This window comes from Nasonia vitripennis, chromosome 5 (assembly GCF_009193385.2).
Source record: "Nasonia vitripennis strain AsymCx chromosome 5, Nvit_psr_1.1, whole genome shotgun sequence".
Lineage (NCBI taxonomy): Eukaryota > Metazoa > Arthropoda > Insecta > Hymenoptera > Pteromalidae > Nasonia > Nasonia vitripennis.
The window spans coordinates 18473704-18500897 of NC_045761.1; the positions used below are offsets into that span (position 1 = coordinate 18473704).

At 46.8% G+C, this 27194-nt stretch overlaps 1 protein-coding gene across 13 annotated transcripts in view; it reads left to right on the forward strand.

Annotated features, from left to right (window-relative positions):
• Window positions 1-27194, forward strand: part of LOC103315636 (heterogeneous nuclear ribonucleoprotein K) — a 75857-nt gene that overhangs the window by 27266 nt on the left and 21397 nt on the right. For 5 of the 13 annotated variants that reach the window (XM_032600952.1, XM_031932785.2, XM_031932792.2 and 2 more), the window contains 5 exons: window positions 743-797; window positions 10736-10857; window positions 18392-18498; window positions 23532-23588; window positions 26628-26671. In XM_032600952.1, coding sequence (XP_032456843.1) covers window positions 18397-18498; window positions 23532-23588; window positions 26628-26671 — 203 coding nt within the window. In that variant the 5' untranslated portion in view covers window positions 743-797; window positions 10736-10857; window positions 18392-18396. Of the gene's footprint in view, window positions 1-742; window positions 798-7982; window positions 8148-10227; window positions 10422-10735; window positions 10858-18391; window positions 18499-23531; window positions 23589-26627; window positions 26672-27194 lie in introns of those variants that run through there. The other 8 variants (XM_032600953.1, XM_031932790.2, XM_031932791.1 and 5 more) reach the window with 4 other exon arrangements.

Below are 27194 nucleotides of genomic sequence, written 5' to 3' on the forward strand. Positions count from 1 at the left end.
CCATCCCGATAACGCTGCTAATTACACCTTTACAACCTCGATCAGCCCGAACGAATCTGGGTTAATCGCGCTCGCCCTTTTTCCTTATTCATAACTCGTCGTTCCGTTTGATCTGCCCTCGGAGCTCCGCGATTCGTCCCCGTACAGTTTCGAATCGGTCGCAGCGCGCACGTGATTTACGCTTTATTGTCGGATGAGGCGTGCGATAAGCCGCAGGAGCAGTACGCGTTATCGTCCCCGCATTGGGAGAGAGATAGCTCGCAAGCGTTGTAGTGGGCGTTTGAGGTCGTTTGATGTTTGAACGTCCGACGGTTATAAATTCTGATTTAATAGCGCGAGTGCAAGTGCTTGTTAAGATTTTTGCCCGCTGATGGCTGCTCTGGGAAATCGCTTGATTCGCCGTCCGATGGAACAGTCGTCGAATGGCTTGCGTGTGTCGTTGTGGTATGCCTTTTTTTGGTTTGAGTCCAACAAAGTCGTACCTTATAAGCGAACAACGAGCAAAAGTTGTAAACATTCATCGACGTCTTAGCACAACTTCGGGAAAGTTGGCTCGAAGCGACGTTATCAATTCGAGCAAGCAACAGTTTACAACTGGGACAAGCAATAGAAACTGTCATAACGATAATGTACTTTCGTAACTCCAGCAAAGCATACGCATCGATAACACTTTCCTTTCTAAAATTAACCTTCGCAAGAGTCCATACAACGGCTAACAAAAATTTCATTTTGTTTGTTACAGAATTTCTTCAACATTGAATCGCTGTACACTGTATAGGATTTCGAGCAGTTAACCGGTAAGTCACTTTGGAAAATCACCCAATAATTATCTAAATTGTTCGGCTTGTTTCGCGTGAAATGCCTTTTTCGCGTTTTGTAGGCCGCTCGATATTTTTCTCGTCTGGCCTAAAAGGAAAAAAATGCTTACTTCACGTACTGATTCCATCGAAATGGGGCAGCTCGAACTTTTTTCTCCCCTTCGATAATGTCCTGCCTTTATACACGTAAAATACCATTCATTCCCTTCCATTCTTCAACGCTACACAAACATCGCGAAATCAATTGTACCAACAACGAGTTCGAGAATGAAAATCCAGAAGATAAGCGAGAATCGTTTCACCTAAAAGTGCGGACACAATCTACCCGCCGACCAATATTCCCCCGAAAGATTACGCCTTTTATCATCGTTATCCACCCGACTACGGTAACGGCCACTTCCTCTCTCTCTCTCTCTCTCTCTCTCTCTCTCTCTCTCTCTCTCTCTCTCTCTCTCTCTTTCTCTTTCGCTACGATTTATTAATGCTCGGTAATTAAACTGCGCGGGAGCTAGCGCGAAAAAGAGGGTCGAGCGATAATTCGCGCGAGTTTCTTAATTATCGTTAACGAAGCGCTCGCGCTGCCGAGTGACACGTTTCTTTTTGTTCCTCGTTCGTTATGTCGCGCCGCGCGTCCGAATGCCCCGATTGCTTCTCTAATTGAATTACGCTTTGCGATATGCTACAACGCGCGCGAGTGTGTGTGCAAGCGCGAAAAACTACGCGAACAACGACTTTCCATTGCGGCGCGGTGTATCAAGGCTTGATTAAGATTTGATCCGCGGGGGGATTAGTTTTCATTGTCTGCCGCGACACGAGAGCGTATCGAAAAGTTAATAGCGTTCGTTACTCGCTCGCGAGAACTTGATCCAGCCGACTGAGGTTTATTCGCCGTAGCAATTTGCAAGCTTCGTTATAGACCCAGTGTGTAAAGGAAGACTCGTCGTGATTTATATTTTGATAAAGAATTGATTGATCCGATCAAAATACATCCGCTCCGTGTGCAAGTTCTCGCGCTACCCCCTATCAAACGCGTCCAGGGCTTCGTCCCCAACGCCGAAAAACAAAGAAACTCTCGTTTCGTCTTAGCAACGCATTTCCCTCCCCGACAACCCACGCGCCAAATCGTCACTACAGAGCTCGATTCGAACATTCTTTGGAATTAAGCTCAAAGTTGTTCTTTGCGCTCGAGACGGCCGACCACGAAATAACTCGTTTATTCCGCGCCGGGGCACCGCGGCCCAACAGGAGGTTATGCGCTACGGTTCTATCTACAACTCTCGAGCCAGTTCCGCCAAATATCAACATGAATCCTGTATTCTTTTGATTTTATCGGCTCCAGAGACACTATTTCTCTCTGTGCACGAGGTGACTGACCACAAAAGAGACAACATCATTCTTTCGTGCCAGGGCATCGTGAATTGTCGCATGAACTTAATATTAGAATTAAATTAGACCTTGCATACGAAGCTATTACAATACATGTAGTACTTCTTAACTTCTACACAGTGTGTATGCCTTCGGACTCTTAATCGGCGCTTATGCAAAAATTTCGCGTCGATATGCATCTACCCTTCATGCATAAACAGACCGGTAAAATTGTTTTCGCCAACGATTCGAGCTCGGCCGCAAGACACATTCCCGAAGCTTCGCTTAGCTCTCGCGCTACTAAACAAAACATCCGCGTGGCTGGCAGCTGTCCAATCCATCGCGCGAATTATACGCACGAAATTTCGCTAGAGCTGTATACTACACATCGGCTGAGAGCGAAATTCGCGGCATCGATCGTCGCGACTGCGCTTCCCTCTTTTTTTCCGGCTCGGCCGCCGCGACGATCATTAATTATATCGACGGACGCGAGCGGTCGATGACGATTAGGAAGCCCCGCGCGACGGTTTAACGCGCGTTTTGTCTGGGCCGCTGCTTCTGAGAAAGACCGGCACAGGAAAGTAATTAAATTATCGCCGTATGATTAATTAAGCGGACAACCGTGACGACTACGAAAAAGCTCGAGTAGCTCGGATTTTCGCAGTTACCCCGTAAGAGTCCCGAAATTATTTATTCCCTCGCTCGCACGCGCCTAGAAGTTCAAATCCTCGCGAAGCAGCCCAGCTTTTAATGAACGGGGGATAGTTCAACAGCGCGATATCGCAAAGACTCTCCGAGTTTCCGGTCACGCGCGAGCGAGCGCCCTCCCTTGGACCCCTGAAGCTAAGTCGCGAAATTTTGATTCAGGCGCGTAAAGTCGTACGCGCGGGAGGTTGCCACAGGGGCTTATTATTTTAACGCCACCCTCGTAAAATCGTTAATGGGGCCGGATGCGCGGCTGCTGCGTCGTCGTCTCTCTCGAGGAAAAAAGAACGGGTATGCAAGCTCTGTAAGCCCAGAGACGCTTGCGGGAGCAGTGAATTAATGCAATTTAAGTTATCGGAGGAAACGATTTTAATTAAGTGGGTGAAAATCTTCCGGGAGGAAGTTGTGCTTCGTCGACATAGTTCAGCTACTGCCTTGGAGGTGTTTTACGGTGCCTCAGATAACGCGCAAGAGATATGCTTCGTATCTTCTTGATGTCGTAAAGTTACCTGAAAGATGGCTCGATGTTCGCGGAATTTCAGGCTCGGTTTGCAGTTCCAGGACCAGAGGTGATGAGGAGGGGTGTGTCAGAAGCAGGCGAATTTAACAATTAGGATTTAGCTTTAATGTATCTTTTACGCATTTGCGCAGCGCGCGTTATTTTTGTATCGGATATAGACGACGTGACACACTTTTTCCCGTTTGTTCAATATTTTTCGCAACGCTTGTACAGTACCGCCATTACATTCAATCAATACAGCTTCGATTGCCGCAGTTTCTTCTCATTCCAGGCCAATTCAATTCGTTTACGTATTTCGCATATCACATATACCCCCGCAAGTAATAGAGGAAACTCGATATTCGCAAATTCTCAGCAGATATCTCTCTCTCTCTCTCTCTCTCTCTCTCTCTCTCTCTCTCTCTCTCTCTCTCTCTCTCTCTCTTAAATTCTAATTACGCCTCGTTGGAGTAAAAATTTTTCCAGCTTTCTAAACTGCAGGATCATCCAATTAATTTGGCGCTTTACACGTGCCGAGCTCCTAATTGCGCGCGTTAAATTTACAGCCACAATTAAGCCACGCGCGCCGGAAATAAAATCGAAATCGCATTTTCTCGAAAACGAAATTAGCAGCCAATCCACCTCCTACGCCACACACATCCTAACCGTATTACGAGGATCGAAGTGAGTAGCCGGTTTACTCAGCCGTTCGGTCAGTGTCCGAGAGACGACGACGGCGGAGTTGATGTATTGTGTGTCTCTAGCCAGAGCCACACTCGTTAGGCTTTAATGAATATGCTCACGAGTATAGTCTCGAAAAATTCGTAGGCTTTCTCTGGAGACTATTTATCACTGCCTAAGCGGCTCACGTGATTCTCCATATTTCGAGCGCGTGTGTATGTGTAAGTTGTTTTTCTAGGTATAAAACACGTGTTTCGCGGATCGAGGAACGTTATACACAGGTTGCGGGGAATTTCGAGCGTGGGAATACGCGGGAAATTGACGGCTGCAGATATTATGTTGTTGGGAATTTTACAATTCTGGATTCCGTTTTATAAGAACGTATAAATTGCAGCTTTACCGACGGCGATAAAAAAGACGTTCACGTGTAGTACGACGAGATGATATAACCGTTATTCTATCGCGAAATTCACGTCGAAGGATCTCAAAAATTTTCATTCAGCTTAATTAAAAAATAACCGCGCGCGTCGTGCAATTTACGGTCCAAACAGGCCGCGACGCAAACGAATTCCTCGCCATCACGAGCACGTACTTCATTTCAGGGGGAGAAACGAAAATTCCGCGCGTACGAAGAATGTCGCCGCCGCGCGCGAAATGAAAGCGCTGAAGGATCGTCCTGTACTTCCCCAGATATGAAAGGTCTCCTTCCCCCGGTGGAAGCCAGTGAGGCTTAGGAATCGAATCCGCGAAGCGTAACCGCGAATCCGCTGTATCTTTCCCGACTTTCGAGCTATTGTATATTGTCTTCATTTACACGCTTTTTAACCGAGCCGACTGGCACGTAAGGAAGATTAGCAAATAGGCATGCGTCTAGCTAGTTTGGCTCTCATTGTTTTGTCAAGGATGATGGTCTGCTATTGCGTTAAATGCATGGGAGTGGACGGAGACACTCGCGAGGTGTGTTTGTTCGCTCTTGAGAAATACTTCTTGTTGTTTGCCCAACAATTGACAGCGATTATCCGTTTAATTAAAAAAAATCGAGTCGCCTTATGGAATATTCTAGCGGGTGGTTCTAAGCGGAGATAAAGGGTAAACATTGGAGGGAGAGAAGGCAAAACATAGCACAAAGGATTATGCATTACTTACTTGGTGGCTGTAGAAGAGGAGAGAGCGAAATAGCGTTTGAGCCCGACGGTTTGCCCGTCAGCGCGATATTATTCATTCAGCAAGAAGCAGCAGCAGCAGAGTCAAGCTCTTCTCTGCTCCCACGCCTTTAATGCGCCGCGCGGCACTTGTAAATACTCTCCGTCCCCCCTGCGAAACGCGGAAACCAAAGGAGTCATCGACGTCGTCCGGCGACGACGCGACAAACCTCTTCTTCTTCTCTTCTTATTCTTCTTCTTGTGTTTGCGCGCGCCTCTCTTTCTCGACTATGCAGTACACGCTACTCTGCGCCCTTTTCGTTTTTTGCCTTCAGCTCGTAAAGCCCCTCTGCAGCGACTTTTTCCTCGATTTTTACTCGCCATTTCTTCCTGTCTTCGCGCTGCTGCTGCTGATGCTTTATTTCTCGTGCGCACCTTTGCTCTCTTCCTACTACTTTTATGAAATCTCGATGCTGAGCTCTCTAAATATTTTATTTTTGATGTGCCGAGAGCAAATTATCGTGTGTCGCGAGAAATATCATCTCTATTAAGGCTTGTAGTAACTTTAAGGGGGTTCTGGAGTTCCTACCTTATCTACAATACTGTTTTACCGACGGAGCGCCGAATCTCAAAATTATACTTAGTTCTATCGCTATTTTGACAAAAACCGACTTGGAAGCCCCTTAAACACTCGGTCGGTATTTCAAATATAATTTCCCTGATATCACTGCCCGCATCCATCCACTTTGCTCCTTCGAACCTTATCTCCAATATGCGCCTCTCCGATGCAGCCTCTGTGCGCGCATGCTTTCACGTATAGAAAACCGCGTGTACCCGTCGCGCATACCTCGCCGAGAGCTGCCTTGCGATTCTTATCTCTCTCTCTCTCTCTCTCTCTCTCTCTCTCTCTCTCTCTCTCTCTCTCAGAGAGTATATTACCTAGGCCGCTCGTCTCGCGGAAAAACAAAATGCGAGAAGAGGAGTAGCGCCAGCGCGAGAGAGAGTGAGGCTCTTATATTAGGGTCGAGGGAAAAATCTTTATCTCCGGCGAGTGGCGCTACAGAGATCGCGCGCACGCAGAAGGGAAACTCGAGAGAGAGAGAGAGAGAGAGAGAGAGAGAGAGAGAGAGAGAGAGAGAGAGAGAGAGAGAGAGAGAGAGAGAGAGCGAGAGCGAGAGAGAGAGAGCGAGAGAGAAAGAGAGAGATTAGATTAAGGATCGAGAGTTTTTCCCGTGTGAGCTCCGTTCTCTCTCTTTGAATTTTACGCCGTTCCAAAATTAGCACTTGTGGAAATACCTTCGAAACGTTGAAAAACAAAAAATGTTCGCCTCGTTGTTTACAAACACACTCTATACAGCTACGATCCGTAAATAGCAGCCGCATCGCAGCAATACTCGGTATATGTATGGTGTATCGCGTAACAAAGAAAGTCGCACAATGGAGTGGCATTTTTCGCGGAAAAGTGGAGTGTGCAAAAACAATCCGCGAGAGAGTTCATTCACGATAAACCGACTCGCGAGCGACGCGCTGGGTAATAAACCAGGTGAGAGAAAGGCTGCTGCAGCTGCAGCAGCTCTGCACAATCGATGAGAAAATATACGAAGGCGACGCTAATAGAAAGGATGAACCCTATAGGATGACCGAGAATCGATCTCCGCTATGGCCTACCTATATATCTACGTGGAGAGTCGAGAGCGAGTGGAATTAGCGGGCGCGCGCGAGCGGTTGAATCTGCGGCTTGTGGGAATATACGTGTATATATGTATACACACCGGCACACGAATCGGTCTGAATAATGAGACTGTCTCGGGGAGAGAGAGAGAGAGAGAGAGAGAGAGAGAGAGAGAGAGAGAGAGAGAGAGAGAGGGAGAGAGAGAGACGCGAGAGAGTGAAATTGCCGTCGCCGAGCGCTTGGAAAATTCTGGATGATTGGATATGACGTTTCTTTCTTTGCGGTAGGTAGCGCCATTAGGCAAACCGCAATGATTCAGCGCTTGGTTATTGCTTTTTTTTCGAGTATTAGAACCGAGTGTAATCTGCGATGTTTTGACTTTCGTTAGCTGCTTGTATATAAGCGATTGTCGTAAAGCACTGATTACATAAAAAAAAAATCGAGATTTCGATACTACTCACACTCGCGATTTGCATTATATGGGACGAAGCCGATCGTACAGCATTTACATCTTCGTTAAGTGTTTAACAGCCAGCGCACGCAATCGCACTCGGAAACAATTAAATTACAAATCCCACGCGCGTGCACACAGCCAGACATACATACTCAACCCTTTCAGAAACACTCGAGGCTAATTGCCTAAACCCGCGCGTCTTTTTCGACGCGCTTTTCATGATTCATATACACGCCTAATTGGGATATACAAGTGGAGCTAAATAACGCGCGGTGACGTTCGAAATTCAATTTTGAGGTTATACCTAACCTCAAAATCGCGATACTTCGTGAGCGTTCCACTCGGAAACTTTCATTTTCCTTTAGCACAAAGCCTCTCTGTCTTCTTTAATACAACAAAGTGCACACGTCGATGAGCCACAAAAAAAGAAACGAAACAAAAACAAGAGCCAGCATTATTCCAGAGAGCGGATAATTAACGCGAGAAAGAGAGAAAGAGTGAGAACAAGAGAGAGATAGAAAACTAGGCGACGCGGAAATCGAGTTGCGCCGCGCGCTTGTTATATAGAGGGGTAAAAGCTTGGCGCATGCGCGCTAACCACTAGACCGAGTCACCGGGGGGTGAGTTCCACGAACTTGGGTTCAGTATCCACCCGACCATCGGCTGATCAATATAGCAGCAGCCGTCGCGCGTCGTCCCTCCGTATCGCGTGAGACAGTTTGTATATACTCGCGAGTTTCTGTGTACAAGTGTGTATATGTCTGTGTGCTTTCTCCGACCGGATCCCTCGAGGAATCGCCGATAGATTGAAGTAGGTATATAGACGTGTTCACACATTTACGCTCGATTTGCCAGCCTGTCGAGTTTGTTCTCAGCGCTGTGGCTCCTCTATACCCCCCCACCCCTGTATATACATGTATATACGTACGCTATGGAGGCTTTTTGGAATTGAGTTTCAGCTCTCTCGCTTCGGGCCTTTGCGCGATCGCGCTTTAATTAAATTTGTCTGTACGCGAGCCCAGAGTACGCTGCGCGCGCGTGTGTGTGCTGTATACTACGTTGTATACGGGGACTCGGGAGAGCTTGATATTGCGTTTCAGGAATTTCGGCTGACGTGCAGAGTCTTCATTTACGGCGGAATTAAAATCCTGCGACGCTGTTTTCGCACTGTGTATACGTGAAAAATGATTCAGAGAGAAGAGACTGTCTATAATATCTCTCGAGACGGAGTTTGACGGTTAATACACAATGGATCGATATCGGTTGACTCATACTCTGCTGCCATACGTGTACGCGGGGGAAGAAAAGCGCCAGTCGTTCCCCTATGTGTTCTCACACACACGCACGCACATACTCATTTTTCAGCCTCGGAAAATAGCAACCTTTTGACAAATCGATAAGTCTCCCCGCCGCCGGTGTCTCTCCCCCCTCACTCTCTCACCCTTCCATAATTAACGCCGAAATTTGCATAAGCACGCGTCACTTTACGCGAAAGACTGTGGGCGCACGCAATTTTTCTTCCGTGAAATGATTTTCTCCCGCGCGCGTGCCACTGCAAACATACGTGTACGAGAGCTCGAGTATACACTTCGCTCGCGGTCGAATGCGTTTAACTGTTTTGCCGGGGACGTTTTTTTTTATATAGCTCTCACCGCGCAAGTCGATGCGTTTTCTCCATCGCGCTCGATGTGTGTGCTTATACGACTTGCGGAATGCGAATCGAGTGGACGTTGACCCATTTGCGATGAGGTAATTACACTTTCTCGGTGTGCTGCAGCTCGTGTGTATGCGACTTGTTCCGGCTTTGCGTAACATCGAGAGTTAAGTGTATAAAATCTCTGATCCCGTTCGGAGCTTTAAAAAGCTCGTTGACCCTGTACACAACAAGGTTTCGGATTTTTCACGCTGGCGCTTGGCAACTCTATCGATTGAGCAGCGTAAGGCTCTTGTCTATCTCACCCTCTGCGTGTATTATACGCTCGAAAGAGGAAGAAAAAAAGAGGCTGCTCCTTTTCGGCTTTTCCGGGAACGAGGGCTTTTTAAATTCCCTCGGGTTGCTGCTGCAGCCGCCAATGAATTTCGTGAGCGGGGGAGGAGAGCCTTTTACGAATATTGTCGACATTGGTAGGAATGAAATTTCGCTCTCGGATAAGAACCCGACTGCCGAGGAGACTTTATCTCGAGATCGAGATCGCCGGGGGCGTTTTCCGACAGCTTTTTTCCTCGGCGCTGCATCGTTCGATTAACGCGGGGTGTGTGGGTTGGATTTTCGTATGGACTGGTTCACTTTATTTTTGTACGTAACGCGAGGTGATCGATCGCAGGCTCGATTCAGTAATTACTACAGAAACTCGTAATTCGCGCTGAAATATTAAATTCGAAAAAGTCGACGCTCGGTATAATTCAAAACACATACACTCGGCTCCAGCCGAAGCGTCGAAAACAGTCAACACGGCGTTTTAATTACTCCGGCGCGGTCGCGGAAAAAGAGAAACAACGTCGCGTCTAGAGTTACGTGTGTACTTTTTAATAGTTGTTTCGAAAAAAAAACACAGCTGACGGCAATAAACTTTATCCTCGCTCTCGTCAGTATTAAACTCGAGTTTCCGGCGGCGAGAAATAACATTCTGGCTCGCCGAGAGCTGTATTAAAGCTGAATCCGAAAAATTCTAACTATTCTATAGCGGCAAAAAAGAAATACGCAGCGGCTCGACAGGTACACAACACTCGCGACCCCACCACGTATAAAATACACACTTGGCGGGCTTTCTCCGTCTCTCGCAGCGCGATACTCTATCGGTCTCTCCCTCTCGGCTAGATTCTCTCTCTCTCTCTCTCTCTCACTCGCTCTCGGTATATAGCGAGTAGTAGGGGCTGGCTCGCATCGGATTTCGTAGCGCGGAGCTCAGACGTCGCGCGCGTGCTGCAGTCGCCGGTCAGCGACTCCACCGTCTACTACTACTGCTTCTACTCTTTTTTTCTTCTTCTCGCTGAAATACATCGAGACCCTCAGCTCTCGGAGGCGAGATTGTTTCTGCAGGAGGAGGCGACACGTTGACCCAGTGTACAACAGGTCCTGTGTGAGGTGTGTGCAAGTGTGTCCGTCGTGATAAAAAGTGTGGTTTTTTTCTTTTGCAAAACGCGACCCGGTGAATCCTTACGACGACGCGAGGGGTTCGACGGACTGTAACGAGCATCGATCACAAGTGCCCTTTTCTCTTTTTCTCTCATCCACACCTACTGCTGTAGCCTTGAGCAAAGGCAACATTGTTCTCCTAGATACACCTACTCATACAGCTCATTATCCGTCGACTAAACAGAGAGAGAGCAAGTCGGCATAACAGTGGTACACGTACACAGAGTGTGTCTAACGTGCGCGTCGTCTGTTTGTTTGCGCAGGGCAGGCTGCCAGTCCATCTACGGGAGGCCTCCGGGAGTGAGAGAAAGCGAGCGGTAGCAGCACTACTACCGCCAGCAGCAGCAACAACATCGACGTACGGAACAGCGCCAACTGTTATCCGGTGAGTGATCGCCTTCAATATCAAAGTATAACACACGAGTGTCCACGCGAGCGTTCAGCTGATTTTTCCGTTTGGTCCTTGGAAATCATCGGCGTCGTCCTCTCTCTACTGCGCAGCATAGATCAGCAGAGGAGGTTCTCTCTCTCTCTCTCTCTCTCCTCGCATAAGCAAACTCGCCTGACTGGCTCTACATACAGCGTGCAGTACCAGGACGTTACCCTCTAGTACCGAGAGCTCTTCTCTCCAATCCCTACTACGCCTCTCGGCACTGCAGCGCTTCCCTTTTTTCTCGCTGCCTCGTCCTCCGAGGATCTCACACCGAAATCGATCCATAATTTCGCTCGACGCTCCGAATGTTTACCGAAAATACTCCCGATCGACTTTACTCGCTGTTTTCACCGTTAACAACCCCCAGGGGCGGACGAATCGATTCCCTCGAGGGATTCAATCGATACCGCGCCGAAAAGCTCGCGCGCGCAAGAATCTTCGGAAACTAGTTAAACTCCCATCAAAGGAAAGCCCCTACGCGAAATTCCAAAGCTCCTCGCTCGTTCCCCTTCATCCTCCTCTTTCCTCTTCTTCTTCTTCGGCTGCATATCCGCTCGAGACTACCACCACTCCCTCTCCAGCTAGTCGAGGCTAGAGCGAAGCTGTCCAGGAATGCGCTTCTCTCCTCTCCTCTCTCTTGCTCGCGTATACGTGCGATAGAGAGGAGGGAAAACCGCGGATCCGCAGTCGGTGCAGCGACGCGCTGGAGTAGGAGTCATTATACGCCGCTGCTGTTGCTGCCTTCTTCTTCTTCTTCTTCCTCTTCCTTGAGACTTATTATTAGGAGGCGTTATTATTTTCGTCCACCGGGACGACTCGTCGCCGCTGGAGATGGGTTTGTCAAATTTTCTCATATCTTCCGTCAAAGCTCTGTACACTTGCTTTGTCGACTGGTCGCGCGAGAGCTTCTTTGTTCGCGAGCCGCGGGTTCGCTGACCGCTTAGCGTCGCTGCGAGGCTTGTGTACTACGCGATATATTAATAGACGTGGTTTTATGGTGCGCGGGCTGACTTGCAAAATTGAGGGAAGCTCCTCTAGCTCGGTAAAAATCATTTCCCCCGATTACCGGCATTTGACGATATTACAGGTACACGGCTTGCTCATTACCGCTGCGAGTGAATTAGGCAAACTTCTTGAAGTTAACCCGGGCTCTTTGCTCGCTGTAGTACAATAGACGGCGGCGCGGAGCGAAGTTACACAAAGCTTCTATACAGTCCGGGGCCAGCGTATACAATGGCATCAGTTTGGAGCTCGACGGAATTTTAGGCGGTGGGAGAGCGATTTTTCCCTGATACAGAGCCGTGGTTTGCATCCGGAGCTTTCGGATTGCTGTGTGTACGCGTAGTGGCACGTAACTTCCTACGAGGCTATTGATCTCTTTATGAATATGTAAACAAAAAACCGGCCATGAATAAAAGATGCGCACTAGTGCAGGAGCTCGCGTTCGCAAAATGTTCCCGTCCTCCGATCCGTCCAGTTTTCTTCTTCGTTCTGATAAACTAGAATACTTTCATCGCCATTTGTAAATTCAGTCGATCGGTGTTTCCTTTAGCGCCTCCGTCAACTCGCGACAAACATCATCAGCCAAACGGTCGTCAATAATTCATACGGAACACAAGCAGCTTCCGCGGAGCCTCGACAGCGACACGCTGTGTACAGCAGAGCCGAGGCTCAAAAACTCGGCCATTAGCCGGCGCAGATTACTTTGTATAATTGATTTCGCTCTCGGGCCTCTCTCTCTCTCTCTCTCTCTCTCTCTCTCTCTCTCTCTCTCTCTTCATTTTCCCTTTCCATCCCTCTTCGGAGCGTTTAGTCGCGTAAACAACCCCCTCTGGCGGCGAGCGATGACGTAAACCGGTTACTCATTCATCGGACGACGCCCGTCGAGAGGCTGGATTGCGGGTTTGATCGGGATTATAGCGATCGACTCGATATGCTTATTTTCTTTTTTGCATATAATGTACTGCGCGAGGGGCGACTAGAGCACTAATGAAAATCCATTGATATTACAAGCGCATTAGATCAGCGGGTGGTCTACACATAAAACTGGTTATTTTTCTAGTGCGCGTCGCTCGCCTGTTTCTCCCATTTCTCTCTCTTCAGGCGCGCGAGTGTGTACATCGAGGAAATGATCTCGCGAGACTCAATTACTCCGGAGAAAATCGATTCGCCGCCGCCGAGGTTGCCTCACATATAATCGAGAGGGAGAGGAAAGAGAGATGCGACGGCAGTATTATTTATTTTCTGACCGGAGATTCGTGCTCGGGAGCTGTTTTATTTAAAACGGAAACACGGAGATTTTCTCGCTTCAAAGGCCGCGGCCTGATTGAATGAGCTTACTTTATTCTTCCTCCTCTTCTACTCCTCTCGATATTGGATAAGTTACCTCTCTGGAAATTTCCGAGGAATGCGATCAGGTTAACTCTTCGTTTCCCCTCCCTTTTTTCAAAGCTTCGCGTACCATCGCGTTTTAATAACAATTCCGCAGTGTACACTGCAGCTACGTCGCATAATTGAATCTCCAACGATGCACGCCGGCGTTATTAGAAAACTCGTTACCGCGGAACAACAACAATTTTCTTCCTCGATGACGATGATCCTCGGGATAGAGAGAAGCCGGATAATTTATTTAGCGCTTATTTTTTGTCTCCCAAAGAGGAGACCTACAAAAAGACAGATAGGAGGCGCGTGTAAAAGTCACAGACAGGCTTCGCGATTCCGTTTCGACTCGCCGATCAATAAGTTCCACGGGCGGCTCTCTCAGTTGCGCGCGTCAGAGCCCACTTCCCGCATCTGTGTGCAGACGTGTAGCAACAGCGCTCGGCGTTTTCTCTGATGAAAAATTCACGATAATGCATAGTCGACCGAAGTAGTCCGTCTCTTTGTCTCTTTCTCGGCTATTGATAAACGCGCGCGCCGATGTGTATCGACTGAGCGATTCGACGCAGCGATTGGAAAAAGGGTCTTTAACTCGTTGTGACGACTTTTTTTCTGTATTTGAATTAAGCTAGCGATTAATTGCGATGGGTGGAATCTAAAGAGTTAGAGCAAAAAAGTATGGTAATCCGTGTAATGGATTTTTCGTGCCCGCGTGAGAGCGGCACATCCGCTTTAACGCGAATATATAGACGGATATGAATCCGCTCTCTCTTTCTCTCTCTGGCGCTAATCGTTTGCGCGAGAAGCGCCGAAAAGCGCAAACGATGTATGGCCCTTTTGTGCGGGGGTTCAGTGCCTTTCTTTTTCTGCTTCCGTCATTGTTTTGGCTTTATTGTGATTGATTTGTCCCCTTTCGCATCGGCATTTCCATGAAAATGCCTGTAGGTATAATTACAACGACAGCCTAATAATGACCAGAAACGATATCAATAGCTGATTACAGTCCAGTGTCCGGCTGTATCGGCTTTTCCCATTCGAAATAGCCGCTATTACGGGCTTCGAAAATATAAGCTACTGTACAATTACCTCGCGATCCCATACGAAAATTGAATGGTGTCGGCGTCTCAATAGAATCATATGATTCAATAAACCTCTTCTGTGTTATATCGGACCACGGCGCGATAATAGCAATTTCTAGCCGTAACCCTTCAATTAAATCCCGACACGGCGCCGTTAGACCGAAAAAAAATCAAGCAATGACTCGTCCTGAATTTCCTTTTAAAATCACACGCTCTATAGCCGTATACGATATCCAGTCACTGAGTGAATTCATAAAAGCTGTTACACCAGATTACACGGGGCTACTCGTTTCCAACATCTCGACTGTCGCTCTCGATTTCCATATCCGCCCACGCGTCTATATATATATATATATATATATATACGCAGTAATGGACTGTTTGGCGTCGCGAGACACGCGACTCTTACCTTCCAGACAATTTGGCGCGTCTGCTTCTTCGTCTTTTCTTCCTCGCCTTCCTTTTGCGAAAGGATGAATGGACTCTCGGGGAAAATGGCGTCTCTTCGCGATGGAAAGCGCATTTAATTTCTTCTTCTACTGTGTAGTGCAGAAACGGAAGTAAATTAGCTCAATGATCAATTTTTACAAAGCTACCCATACGCATCACACAATCGGGGTAATTCACCGTCGGCGTAACGAGTCATCGTCATCCTACATTATTGACCGAAATGTATCGAATAATACACGCACAGCATAGACTGTGTTTACGCACAGCACACGAGTCGACCCGCGATCGTATAATTCCGCGCGATCGATTAGTAAATTCACCGCGGCGGCGACGGATTTGCGCCGATAAAGCGCAACGATATAGCAGTGGTATTCGTAATCGTCGGGAGCATTAGGTGGCGCGGCTGCTTGCCGGTAAATCATTCAGAGACACGTCGACGATGATATCTCCAATAATTGCTCCAGCGAGCGACGATTATCATCGATCGTTCGACTCACGCGGCACTGCGTGTGTCCTTTTCCGGGATGTCACACACGTCTGTCTTCTTTTTTTAGCGATTGTTTTTTTTAGGCAATTAAATTATCTGGTATGGTAGTCGTGTGTGTGCTTAATCGATCGGACCGACTTTTTGGAGTTAACGACCGAATTACGGCTACTTCGGGAGTCGCGTGTGCAGTTGGGGACGAGTATTTTGGTGATTTCATTGATACACAACTTGTTGAGGCCAAATCTTTGCAAAAAATCGTACTGATGACGCAAGGCTGCAGCCTTGAACATATTTGACAACCTTTCATATACGCATATGTTCATAGCCGTCGCAGAAAACGTCGTCTGCATACTAATCGGCCGGTCGTCTTATTGTCTAGGAACAACGATATCCGAGACAGAAAAAGTACTATAGCTTACTATAGCGTTTCCGCATATAGTTTTCAGTACACCACACAGTCGTCATTTTTTCCGTCGCCGCAGCTGTCATCGTTCGTCCGCACTAATGGATAAGTTTTTCGGCTCTCTCTAACAGAAATTCCCGCGAACTTTCGCTGCTCCTCTGTCCGCGAGCGATTCGCGCGTCAATCCAGAAAAATCCTCAATCATCGTCAAAATCCTCGCTGGGCCCCAACATCATAATCCACCGACGCCATTAATCATCCGCAGCGGCGGTAGCGTTAACAACCCGACTGTGAAAAATCCTCGACTCATTACCTTACCTAACTCGCCGCGCTCTATCTCTCACACGATATGCGTATATAACATAATCCGCGAGGGTTACGCAAACTCGGCCAAGATTCGCTACAGGATTGTATTATTGGAGCTTTCGAGTGCTGCATCGATGCAAATTTTGAATGTCGTTTGCTATTTATATGCACACACGTGTGTATTGTAAAATAAGATACAGGATTTCCAACAATAGAGAGAAAGCTGCCATGTATCAAGTTTAGCTGGAGTGTGTCCGCGTGTGTTCGCATTGCGCACACACTGCATCAGCATGTCTGTCAAGCTGCAAGCTACACCGCTGAAAGAAATTGATATATTGTGCGTTAAAAGCTGGGGAATATATAACGCGTTTCCTATAACGCGTGTACACTATACACGTCCGTTTCGCAATTCTCTAGCAACGCGATAGGGATCCTTTCGAGTGTGCGGATGTATAAGTAAGAATATTTTAAAATCGTTCCTCGAAACGATCCTTTCACAGCCGTATACACACTTCAAAAGTTCTCTAAAGAGAGCGACGGTTTCACACGGCTGTATTCCGGCTACGACGACGCACACAGCAAACTTTTGCGTCCGGCGTGTGCGTTTGCCTAATATAACGGCGCGACAGCCACACCTATATACGTTGCATTGTATGTGGGAGCCATAGTAGTCAATCGGAAAAAGTTGCGCCAGTATCTCGGGTGTTGATGTATTGCGCCGACTTTTCGGATGCATAGGAAATGGCCTTTTCAAACTTGTTTTTGTTCCCCGAGATTTTACGCCTTACGTGCAGCGTGAGTTATTTAGCCGTGTCGCGAGTTTCTCGGAAATCGTAATAGCGACACGCTGACCCACTTTTCTCGCGGTAATTCTAATTCGAGTATTACAGCAGCTTTTCTCGCCACTGCCGGATTATATTGTTATTCAACTTTTTGAACGTATAGTCGTTCAAAGTTCAGACCGAAAGTCTTGGACGAGTCACGCACGCGCACGTCCGTCGTATAATTTAATTAATACACACACTACTCGGTCGAAATAAAAACTGCTTCACTGTGTTGAATGTTAACGAGTCTCTTAAGAATTCATACTACTACTATGCATCGAGGAGAGTCCGTTACGGTCTCACACAATACGGTCTTTTGTGCGGCTTCTTTTTTAGGTCGCCGTCGCGTGCCCGAGGAAGAAGGAAAAGTCTTTTCACTCGCTGGCGAAAATTGAGAGCTCGCGGGAAAGTTTTTCGCGATTTAAATACAAGCAAAAGGAAAAACTGTTATATAAGGCGTGAATTTTTCCCACCGAAGTGTATAGTGTACATACTCTAGATTATACGATGCTTCCGTACACATGAAAAATACTCGGTGCAGTGTCGTGACGGTTTAGCTCGGAAACGCGAGACGACGCTATACACCACGGCGGATTGAATTTCACGAGAATTTTCCCTCTCGAGCATGTAGCTAATACTCGCAAGCGCAGATGCGATACGGTATAATCTTGGCGGGAGAAACTTTCGCCGCGGAAAATACAGCGAAACAATACCGCGATTTCTTCGCGTGTACACAACTCGACTATGCTGAATGGGAAATTCGTTTCATTGATAAAAGCCCAAGTGGAGTAGTAGGGATAGAACGTCGGCGAAGCCCGTGTTTTTCGCGAAAACCTCGCGCACGTGAACGGCTTCATTCAGATGCTGTTCGGCTGATATGAATTTTTCCTAAGGTTCCGTTAATTAGTCGAATCTATAGGCTCGTGTATTGGCAAACCCGCTTGTCCGATCTGCACAGGATAAGGGTGGCTACCGACGGATATTACCGCAGCGCAGCAACTGGAAATTGAGCAAGAGTTCCCCGAGAACTGGTTTCTCGGATAAATAATCGTTCGTAAATCGAGCTCGCTTCGGTGATATTCCTTCGTCGAGAGATAAGTCGGCTCTTCGAAAAGCCGTTTTCCACACGGAAAACAACGAGATCTCCGACTTTCCAATCCCTGCACATACTCGCACGCTCAGCTCGTAGAAAGCCATCTTACGCGCGATAAATCCTCTTCTCACTCGAAAATAATAGACGCACACAGGCGCTCGGATAAAGTCACTGATTTACGACGAGGCGCTCAGCCGTATGATTTACACGTAAATTAATTTACCGTATGTGCGTCTCTTTTATTGTCTTGCGCATGTGTGGATTTTGCGATTGTTTATGTATTTCACACACGTGAGCCAAGCGAGAAGCTCTGGATCGATCAAAGAGACATATAACAAAGCTGCGCGCCTGGGCGTGTGACTGATTAATTTCGCCGCTGGTTTTTTGGCAGAGACGCGTATATAGGGATGCGTTATAAATGTGCGCGCCGAGTTTTCACGGAGACACTGTCTATTTGTGTTGCAGGGATAATGAAGCGTGAAGCTGACGCTCAGTCGGGCGGAGGCCCAACCAACCCCAACAAGCGCTACAGGCAAGGAGAGGATGAACTTCGACTCCTTATCCCCAGCAGGGTATGTATTTCATTTTGTTTCTTGTTATTATTATTATTTTTTTTTGTTTATATGAGCTCGGAGAGATATGTATATCAGTGATATCTTTATCGAACGTGCGAGGCAACGTTATATACACAGACGGTTGCATACGCTATATAGAGGTTATCGGCTGCAGTTTGAGGTTACGGCGTCGCCTACATTTTTAATTTATTCGCGATTACATAGCGGCACTTTTAACCTCTAATCAACGACACACACACACATACGCCGTTCACTGAACTCTCTCACGCACGATCGCCACTGCGCACAAGCGCCGATGGACGAAAAACCTTAACAGCAGCCTATGCACCACCCGTATAATCCGCTACAGCCGAACTGGATTTTCGCATCCGTCACGCGTGCACGTCCATCAGTGTACGTGCACACACACACACACACACATACTCGGCGGTCGTTGACCCCGTGACGCCGGTATACGCGTACACACATCAAAGAGCTTCGGACGCTGGAGATCGATAGCGCGAGCGCATAGCCTCGGGAGAGTTTCGTACACGTCGAAAGCAGCAGCTCCCGGCGTTACAGGTGGCACGCAATCGCGGCTTAGCCAACCGCAGACGCCGTCGGCAGATAATCTTTCCGCTTCGCGCGCTTCCCTTCCGGTCATTGTCAGACGCTCTTCTCTCTCTCTCTCTCTCTCTCTCTCTCTCTCTCTCTCTCTCTCTCTCTCTCTCTCTCTCTCTCTCTCTCTCTCTCTCTCTCTCTCGGACACCGGAAAAGCGCGCGTTATCCAGCTCTTTTTCGTTTCTTTCGCGTGAGACTCCTTCCGCGTGGGCTTCTCAGGGCGATTTATTTCGGGGCGGATGATGGAGAGACGCGTCTTTTATAGACTTCAAATCGACGATCAATCAACGCTGCCAGTGTGTGTGTGTCTTTGGAGTCTATTTCAGAAGTAGATAAAGTCAGGCTCTGGCGAGCCATGCGCAGACGTTTGCAGACTCAATAAATGCACTCGATATAGCCGTCGCTGTTCCAGTTTGCGGTGCAATGAAAATCGAACGGAACTGCGTAGCTGCGGGCGTTAATGTCAGATCGTTCGACGAACGAAAAAATTAGGAGAGTATCTACAGCCTAATTAAGGGAAAGCTTACGTAAAATACTAATTATATCGCGAATTGGATAACGTTCTGGAATTTTAGAAACGAGTATAGATCACGGCGCATTATCCTATACTGCAAGAGGGACGGACGGCCGATTGACAAAAAACTGAAAGACAGACACCGCCGCGCGCCGGCAGGAAGCGTAAAAACAATGGCTCTGTAGAGCGAAGGAGTGCAAGAAACACATCCATCAATCAACAACGCCTCGCGGCCATGTTACAAGTCAGCTGTTCGCCGGAAAATCCGCTCACAGAAGTTACGCACACGCGTATTATTGTGTCGCAGTGGTATAACATAGGAACTGGATCGACTCGCGCCCCATATCAGCCTGTCGCGATAGTTTTGAAAGGCGCACATAATGCAATAGTATAGTCTCTCGTCGTCGCGCGCGGCGTATAAATTCACTCGTGAAAGTGCACGAGGTGTAATTTTAGAGGACGCTAAGCGAGCCGGCGACGATTATACACAGGCCCTCTCTCTCTCTCTAATCCAAGGGGTATTAGGCATCGTCGTCGTTGTTGTTGTTATGTTGCCGCGTCGTCGACTTGTTTTCGTTTGTTTGCTCAGTACAAGGAGAGGATTATAGAGGTTGCCGTGTTGCGAGGCCGCCGACGGGAAGATATTATAGGCTATGTAATTTTTCTAAGTGCCACGATAATTTGAGAAGTGGCCAGGCGCGCTTTCGTTCTTGTGAAACTACCGCTTGTTTTCTGGGGCTTTTTTTAGAGAACGATGTGTCGTTAGCTTGATCGTGTATTATATAGCGATTGATTAAAAAAGCCGCTAATTAATTGGAAAATTCGCATTCGCGCTCGATTAACGCAATTCCCATCTCAAACAAACTCCGACTACATCACGCGCAAGTATCCATACATAATCGAGCGAGCGATACACACACGCATTAAAATCATAACTCGATCCGCTCTCGCCGCTAATATCCAATTTGCAATCCAGTTCGCACTTTGTTCATCACGCTCTCGCAATAATAATAAAGCCGCCCGGTAAACAGCTCGATTGAATATACGCGAACGTGTACACACATATATTTCAATTTCATCACCGCCATGTGTATATTACGCAAGATATACGTGGGCGCTCTCGCGAGTAGTGCAGATCTCGAGGACTCGCTGTGTATACGGCTGAATGACGCTACTGTCTCTCTCGAGTGTATATAACGTCTTGGGAATGACTTTCTCGAGCTTCTCACGCGACGATTTCCTGTGCGTGTGCGGCTCATTCAGAGCCGTGTGTTGCGCGCGTTTCGATTTGCGGGACATGAAGGGCTTTTTGTTCGAGAAAAAGAAGGAGAAAGGTGTCTCCTGATATCTCGTGAGAATATGACGAGTTCGAAAATTCGCTCCGTCGAGTCCAGAGCGAAAGACAGTGAGAAATCTGCTCTGAAAAGCCCCTCGAGTTAAGAGTGGAAATAAAAGTAGAGCCGCGTTGAATTGATCGTACGGAGCTAACTATCCGTATTATTGTCCGTTTTCGAGTAAATGACTCAATACTCAATCATCCTTCATTACACACAGCTGTGGAGAGTAGTAGGGTATAATCGCGCGGCTATTCAATGCTTCATTCCGTAGGATTTAATTCGTACGATTCATTCGCTCTACGAACCGGCTAATTATCCCTCTTGAAGGATAAGGTACGCAGCTTAATTCGCCAATGAATAGTCGAGCTATCTTTTATCTCAATGCACTGCACTCGGACAATCCCATAAGCATACCTCAACGACTGATTCACCGTTTACGCACAAGCCGATCCCGTGAAAAATTCCAACTTGATGCTAATCAGCGCCGTAACTCTCGAGCTATAGGTGTGCACCTGCGCGTCGTATACCACGTAACTCTCTCGCCTTGAACTTAAAACGTCGTATACGGGTAGACAGCACACATTCCCTTTTTCTCGTCGTCGCGATGATGATGAAACACTGCTCTCCATTGTTCACAGCACTGCATTACAGGCGTCGCGTATACAGCTTACGTCAGGTCGTGTGTGAATAGACGCCTTTTTTCTGCCGAGAGAGAGCTGCGTTATGAGTCGAGGATGACAGACTGCCGGATCGGTTTTTCGAGATTGAACGGCGATGACAGGCGTCTGTCGATTCGCTTTCGTGTTCGACGCTGCGCAGAGCTTGGAAATTGATGATGTCTGCGCGAGACTTATATTATACTGTATATGAGCTGGATCAAAATTTGCATAACGACGAACACGCACTCCCTTTCAAATCACTCGTATAAACGCCGAACACGTATGCACTTAGACCTCGAGTCAGCTGAGGTCGTGGGATAGCAACGTTAGAGTCCGACGAGATGATGATCTCTCTCTTTCTCGTTCGTCTTTGTCTGCTTTCGTCATCTCGAGGTTTCGGCCTCCCCGAGGATTAAGATGTTGCGATTTTAGAATATACCTCCAGTTGGGCAACTCGCTCGCTGCATACGGCAGATGAGAGACGCCGATATGGTGCAGCATTTTACCGGGATTCCACGAGCTTTCGTTGGAATTTTTCGGCGCCAGCTCTCTCGTGATTGAATAGACAATTACGTATTGTGCATTGTCTGATTGGCTCGGGGGGTACACGCCGAGCGTTATACATATTCGGAGAACAATGGCGGCTATCGTTTCGCATTCGAATATATAGGAGAGAGATGGAAATAAGTTTGTCATTCGCGTGTGGGCGCAGCGTCGTTAGCGGCGAAATTTTCTCAAAAAGAAGAAGAGCAGCTCTTTCTTCGTGGGTTTCCGCGAAAGTTTCGAGAGTAGCAAAAACAAAGTGCAAAGCGCGTCGCATTCCCGCGGGCTCTGTAAACGGCGTCGCGGACGTGCCGCTGCTTACCAAGAAGGACGGTCGAGAATTTTGCCAGTGCAAAAAAGGATCGATGACGAATAGCTCGAGGTCATACGGAAGCGCGAACGCTTCTCTTTCTTTGTTTTTTTTTTCGAGCTTTTCAAGGATACGCACACTGCTGTTATATTTTTAATGCAGTTGCAATTTGCGGGAGCTTTCGGATAAAAGCTCAAGAACCAGGAAATAGAAAAAAGCTCTATTTAAAATATACGTAAAATCGAATTCATCACGCGAACAATGTCCCTCCCCCCTGCATTGAAACCGCACAACATTCCCCTCGCTGCCGAGCATCGTCCCAACAGTATAGGAACAACACGACGGTGTAGGTACATGGTATACGTCCTCTCGAAAGCATGCAGCCCACGCAACGACAGTTACACACGATCCGGCGCATATACGCACGCACTTGTCCGTTAAGCTCTCGTGTGACTGGCAAAAAGTACAGTTGGAAGCTCCTGCAAGCTCCCGTAATATAACTCGCGCGTGTGTCACACCAGGGGTGGCGCATAGCAGCATACAGTGTATATAGTACCCACACACACACACACCTCGTCATTAGCGCCGTCGCGAAACGCGTGTTATATATTCCACGAAACGCGTCGTCCCCGTAGACTAATGACGGGGAATTATGCGCCGCCCATGCGTTCTCTCGCAAGCTTGATTATATCCGCTTTGTTTTGAGCTTTTTAATCGTTCCTCTTTCTCTCTTTTGAGACGCCTGAAAATAGAAAGAGAGAAGGAGGCAGGTTGATTAGCTACTTCCGCGGTCGAGCTGCTATGCGCTGCGTTCTCTCGTGGGGGGAATTCTTGGAGGGCGCGAGCTTTTGAAAAATTAGCCGCCTGCATAATTGAATACAAGTATCTTGCGCGTGCTCAGCTGGAGAAGCTTGGAGATTAACTTTGAGCTTTTACAGAGTGCGTTGTAAAAAAATAAATAATAATGACAGAATTAATTACATTTCTCTTCACGCTCGTCCAATTAATCGAAAGCTCATTCCGAACGATCAACACGAAGTAATTAACCTCCTTTTTTTCACTTTCAGGTCGCCGGCTCGATAATCGGCAGAGGCGGCCAGAACATCGCCAAGCTGCGCAGTCAGGTAAGAGCAAAGCGAGCCTTGGCGCTACGCTTCTCTCTCTCTCTCTCTCTCTCTCTCTCTCTCTCTCTCTCTCTCTCTCTTTCTATCTCTTTCTCGCTCGTTATACTCTGTAGAGTCGCTCTCGTTCGCGACTGATGCAGGCGCCCTCGCGCTCAAGCCGGGGAAAAAGCTCTCCCGTCTACATGAGGAGATGGGAAAAAAGCTACACGTATAGCGGTGGTAAAAGAAAAATCAACTGGGAGGATCAGGCGAAAAGTCCACTTTTTTCTCCCGCTCTTGCGTATTCTCTCTTTAATTCTCTGCTCTTCGCCAACTACCCTGTATACCACCACCCCCTCAGTATCTGTACATGTATACTCTCTACTTTCTTCTCTCTCTATCTCCCTCCCTCTCTCTCTTACCACCACCACTGTGCACTGTCTGCCTGCTGCCGCTGTTGTCCTGTGCACGTATAGATATATATACACAGCCAGAAGTTTTTTATTTTCCGCAGAAAATACAAAAGCCGCCGGTCGACTGAATGAATGAATTCTCCAAAGGGGAGCCGGGAATCGGCGAAAAAGAGACGAGTCGCGAGAAAACGAGAAAGAAAATTCTCGCTCTCTGTCTAAGTGTGTGCGTGGGTGGAGAGAGACTGCAGCGTCTGGCGCTGATCAGACGTCGGAGGATGAAATTCAGCGGAAGGAGAGAAAGAGATGGTGCCGATATTCGCGGAAAATGAAAACTGCAGAGCGCAGATTGAGTTTCCCGACTTCGGGCCGCTGGTTAATCGACAGTTAGATCGACGGCTCGTTAATCAGCGGCGATCGAAATTTTTCAAACTATGCTGCGCGATGAAATTAAAAACTTTTCCCGGGAGTGATCGACTTCGCTGTACCTCGCGGTAATAAACAAAAGCTCTTCGCCCGGCACGAAGCTCCGCAATAAAGCACCTCTCTGTCTCTCTTTCTTTTTCCATATATACCTCTTCGCTTTTTATTAAAGCTCGTCCCGCTGACGATTCCGCATACATCCCCGCGTATGGATCTCTGCTCTACATCTTTTTTTACTCCTCTCTTTCTTTCTCTCTTCCTCTTCTTCTGTCTCTCACACCGGCTTACGCCCCCGATCCCTCCCTGTCCCTCGCGCGAAGAGCTCGCAGCATATTGCAAGTAGAGCTGTGGAGAAGCGAAATTACGTGCGACAATGCCCTGTGCTTATATGCCTGAGGTGCACGTATTTTTCCATGCCTGTGCGTGCACCCAAATAAGCGAGCGGCCAAATAACGTGAGAGCACTGACGCAACCGCGCACGATATCGCACACACACTATACTACTGGTCTCTTATTCCTTTACTATAGTGTTATTCGTGACCTCTTCTTATTCCATTGTTCTATTTTATCATTCAATTTTTTTTTCTAAATTAGCGAATGCGTAGTGAGACACCGGCCTATATATATCATGTGTGCGTGTGTGTAGATATACGTGATGTGGGGGAATAGAAAGGGGAAAGAGGGAGTTGAACACCCACTTGCCAGCAGCACTGTATACCTCCCCTAGTTGAAGTGCGCTGAGGGCGATTGACTGTATGCGCATAGAGGGTAGGAGGAAGGAAGTTTCGCACGAAGCTTTTGTTGATGGTGATCGGCAAGAAATCAGAAAAAATGCTGCGAATGTTCAATACTATTTGAGATCCTTTTTCTGTTTCATATTATACGTAATGATTTTGTTTTTATAGTTTGATTTGAGTGTATACTGCATTGGTTCTTATTATTTTTTGTAGCATTTTTTATTATTTCTTATCAAAGGGGCTACAGAAAGCCAGTCTTTTTTAGCTTTGCATACAAGTATACAAAAGTAGCTAGAGTTATGTTACTTACGGTAGAATTAGTTTATTCAAATTTATTTATGTGCATATGATATACATATGTTCAGTTGTGATGTGTAGCGTAGCACCTCTGAGAGCAGCCCTTTACGACTTTACCTCCCAAGCAAATCGACCATTTTATACTTTATTCCGCATAAAAATGCACTTCCAGACATTCTTTCGATGTCATTGGCTACTTGACGCAGATGCCATTAACTTCTTTTTATGCCTCGTTTATTGCACTTTGAACCCATATATATATATATATATATATATATATATATATATATATATATATATATATATATATATATATATATATATATATATATATATATATATATATATATATATATATATATATATATATATATATATATATATATATATATATATATATATCATTATATATGTGCTTTCATTGTCATCCTTTTACAGTACAGTTTTACAATGGTACCTTATTCACGATATTATGAATATCTACACTGCCTTGCGTATTTTCAAATTGTTTTTTCATCCTATCGCAACAGCGACAGACTGTGGTCTCATATCTTGTCTACCTGCGTGGAATGAAATTTTTAGGTTAGATCTCCGTGACAATTGTCATTCGCCCACGTTCCAAAGAAATGCAATTGGTTCTACCCGCAGTGCACGGCGTATGGGGCCACATTTGCCGTTGAAACGAGCGCGAGAATGAGAAGGCAATTTGAAATTCGATTTGCTGGAAAGTCGAAAAAGACTGTAGCCGATCCCCAACTTACAATGGGACAAGTACTTGAATCTCATAACCTAAAACCTCTTGAAAAAGATGAATCGGGGGAGCGCATTAGAATTATAAGGCTATAATGAATATATGTTGATGATACGTCTCGAGCGACGTAGTTCTGACGTGGTTCTAACTTGGTTGATGGTTTGTGCCCTGGCCCCGCCCCGACCCCGGTGCCGGTTGCCCCCTCCACCACCACCACCACCATGGCTTTGTCGTTGTGTGCCCCGACCTGACTCTGGATGAATACACACCTTCTGCCTCTTCTTCGTGCGCATTAACGTGCGAAATGCGACACACGGGATGTGAACGTGCAAAAATGGACCGCACACAACCGCCCAACCACCGACCAACCAATCGACCACCACGTTGAACGCCAATGAAAATGAATACCACCAACTGTACCAATGCTGTGTACGCCCAACAGTACAAAGCCTCAATCACTGTACCCGATTGTTACGGACCCGAACGGTAATACCAATACACCACTACTTAATGTTTCTAATTCTCTCTTTCTCTTTCTGTCTCTACTTTCTACTATATTATTTATTTTTATGTATTTTTTTATCATTGTTATTGTTATCATTTTATTTTATTTTTTTTTTTTACTTTCTTCGATTCACTTTGCCTTCGATTGCGATATACTCTACGGCGTCATGATTCATTTGTCCGCGCTCGTTCACCGTCACGTTTCACTATATTTTTGTCAATTACGTGTGAATACTTGTCCGATGGAGGCTCGTCAATGCTGAAAATAAATCAAACAACAGAACAAATTGAGGAATCTCCATCGGTGAGCGTTTTCGCTTCATTTTCATTTGTATACCATTTTCACATCCAACATTTTTTTTCTTTCTCACTGTTATGAACTTACTTTTCTCTCTTTCTTTATCTCTATCAATTATGTCAATTCATTCGGCCCAATCACCCGCCCGACAATAATGAGTCGCATTATGAATTGTTGGGTTATATTGCTGCAATTTTGGAAATTCGA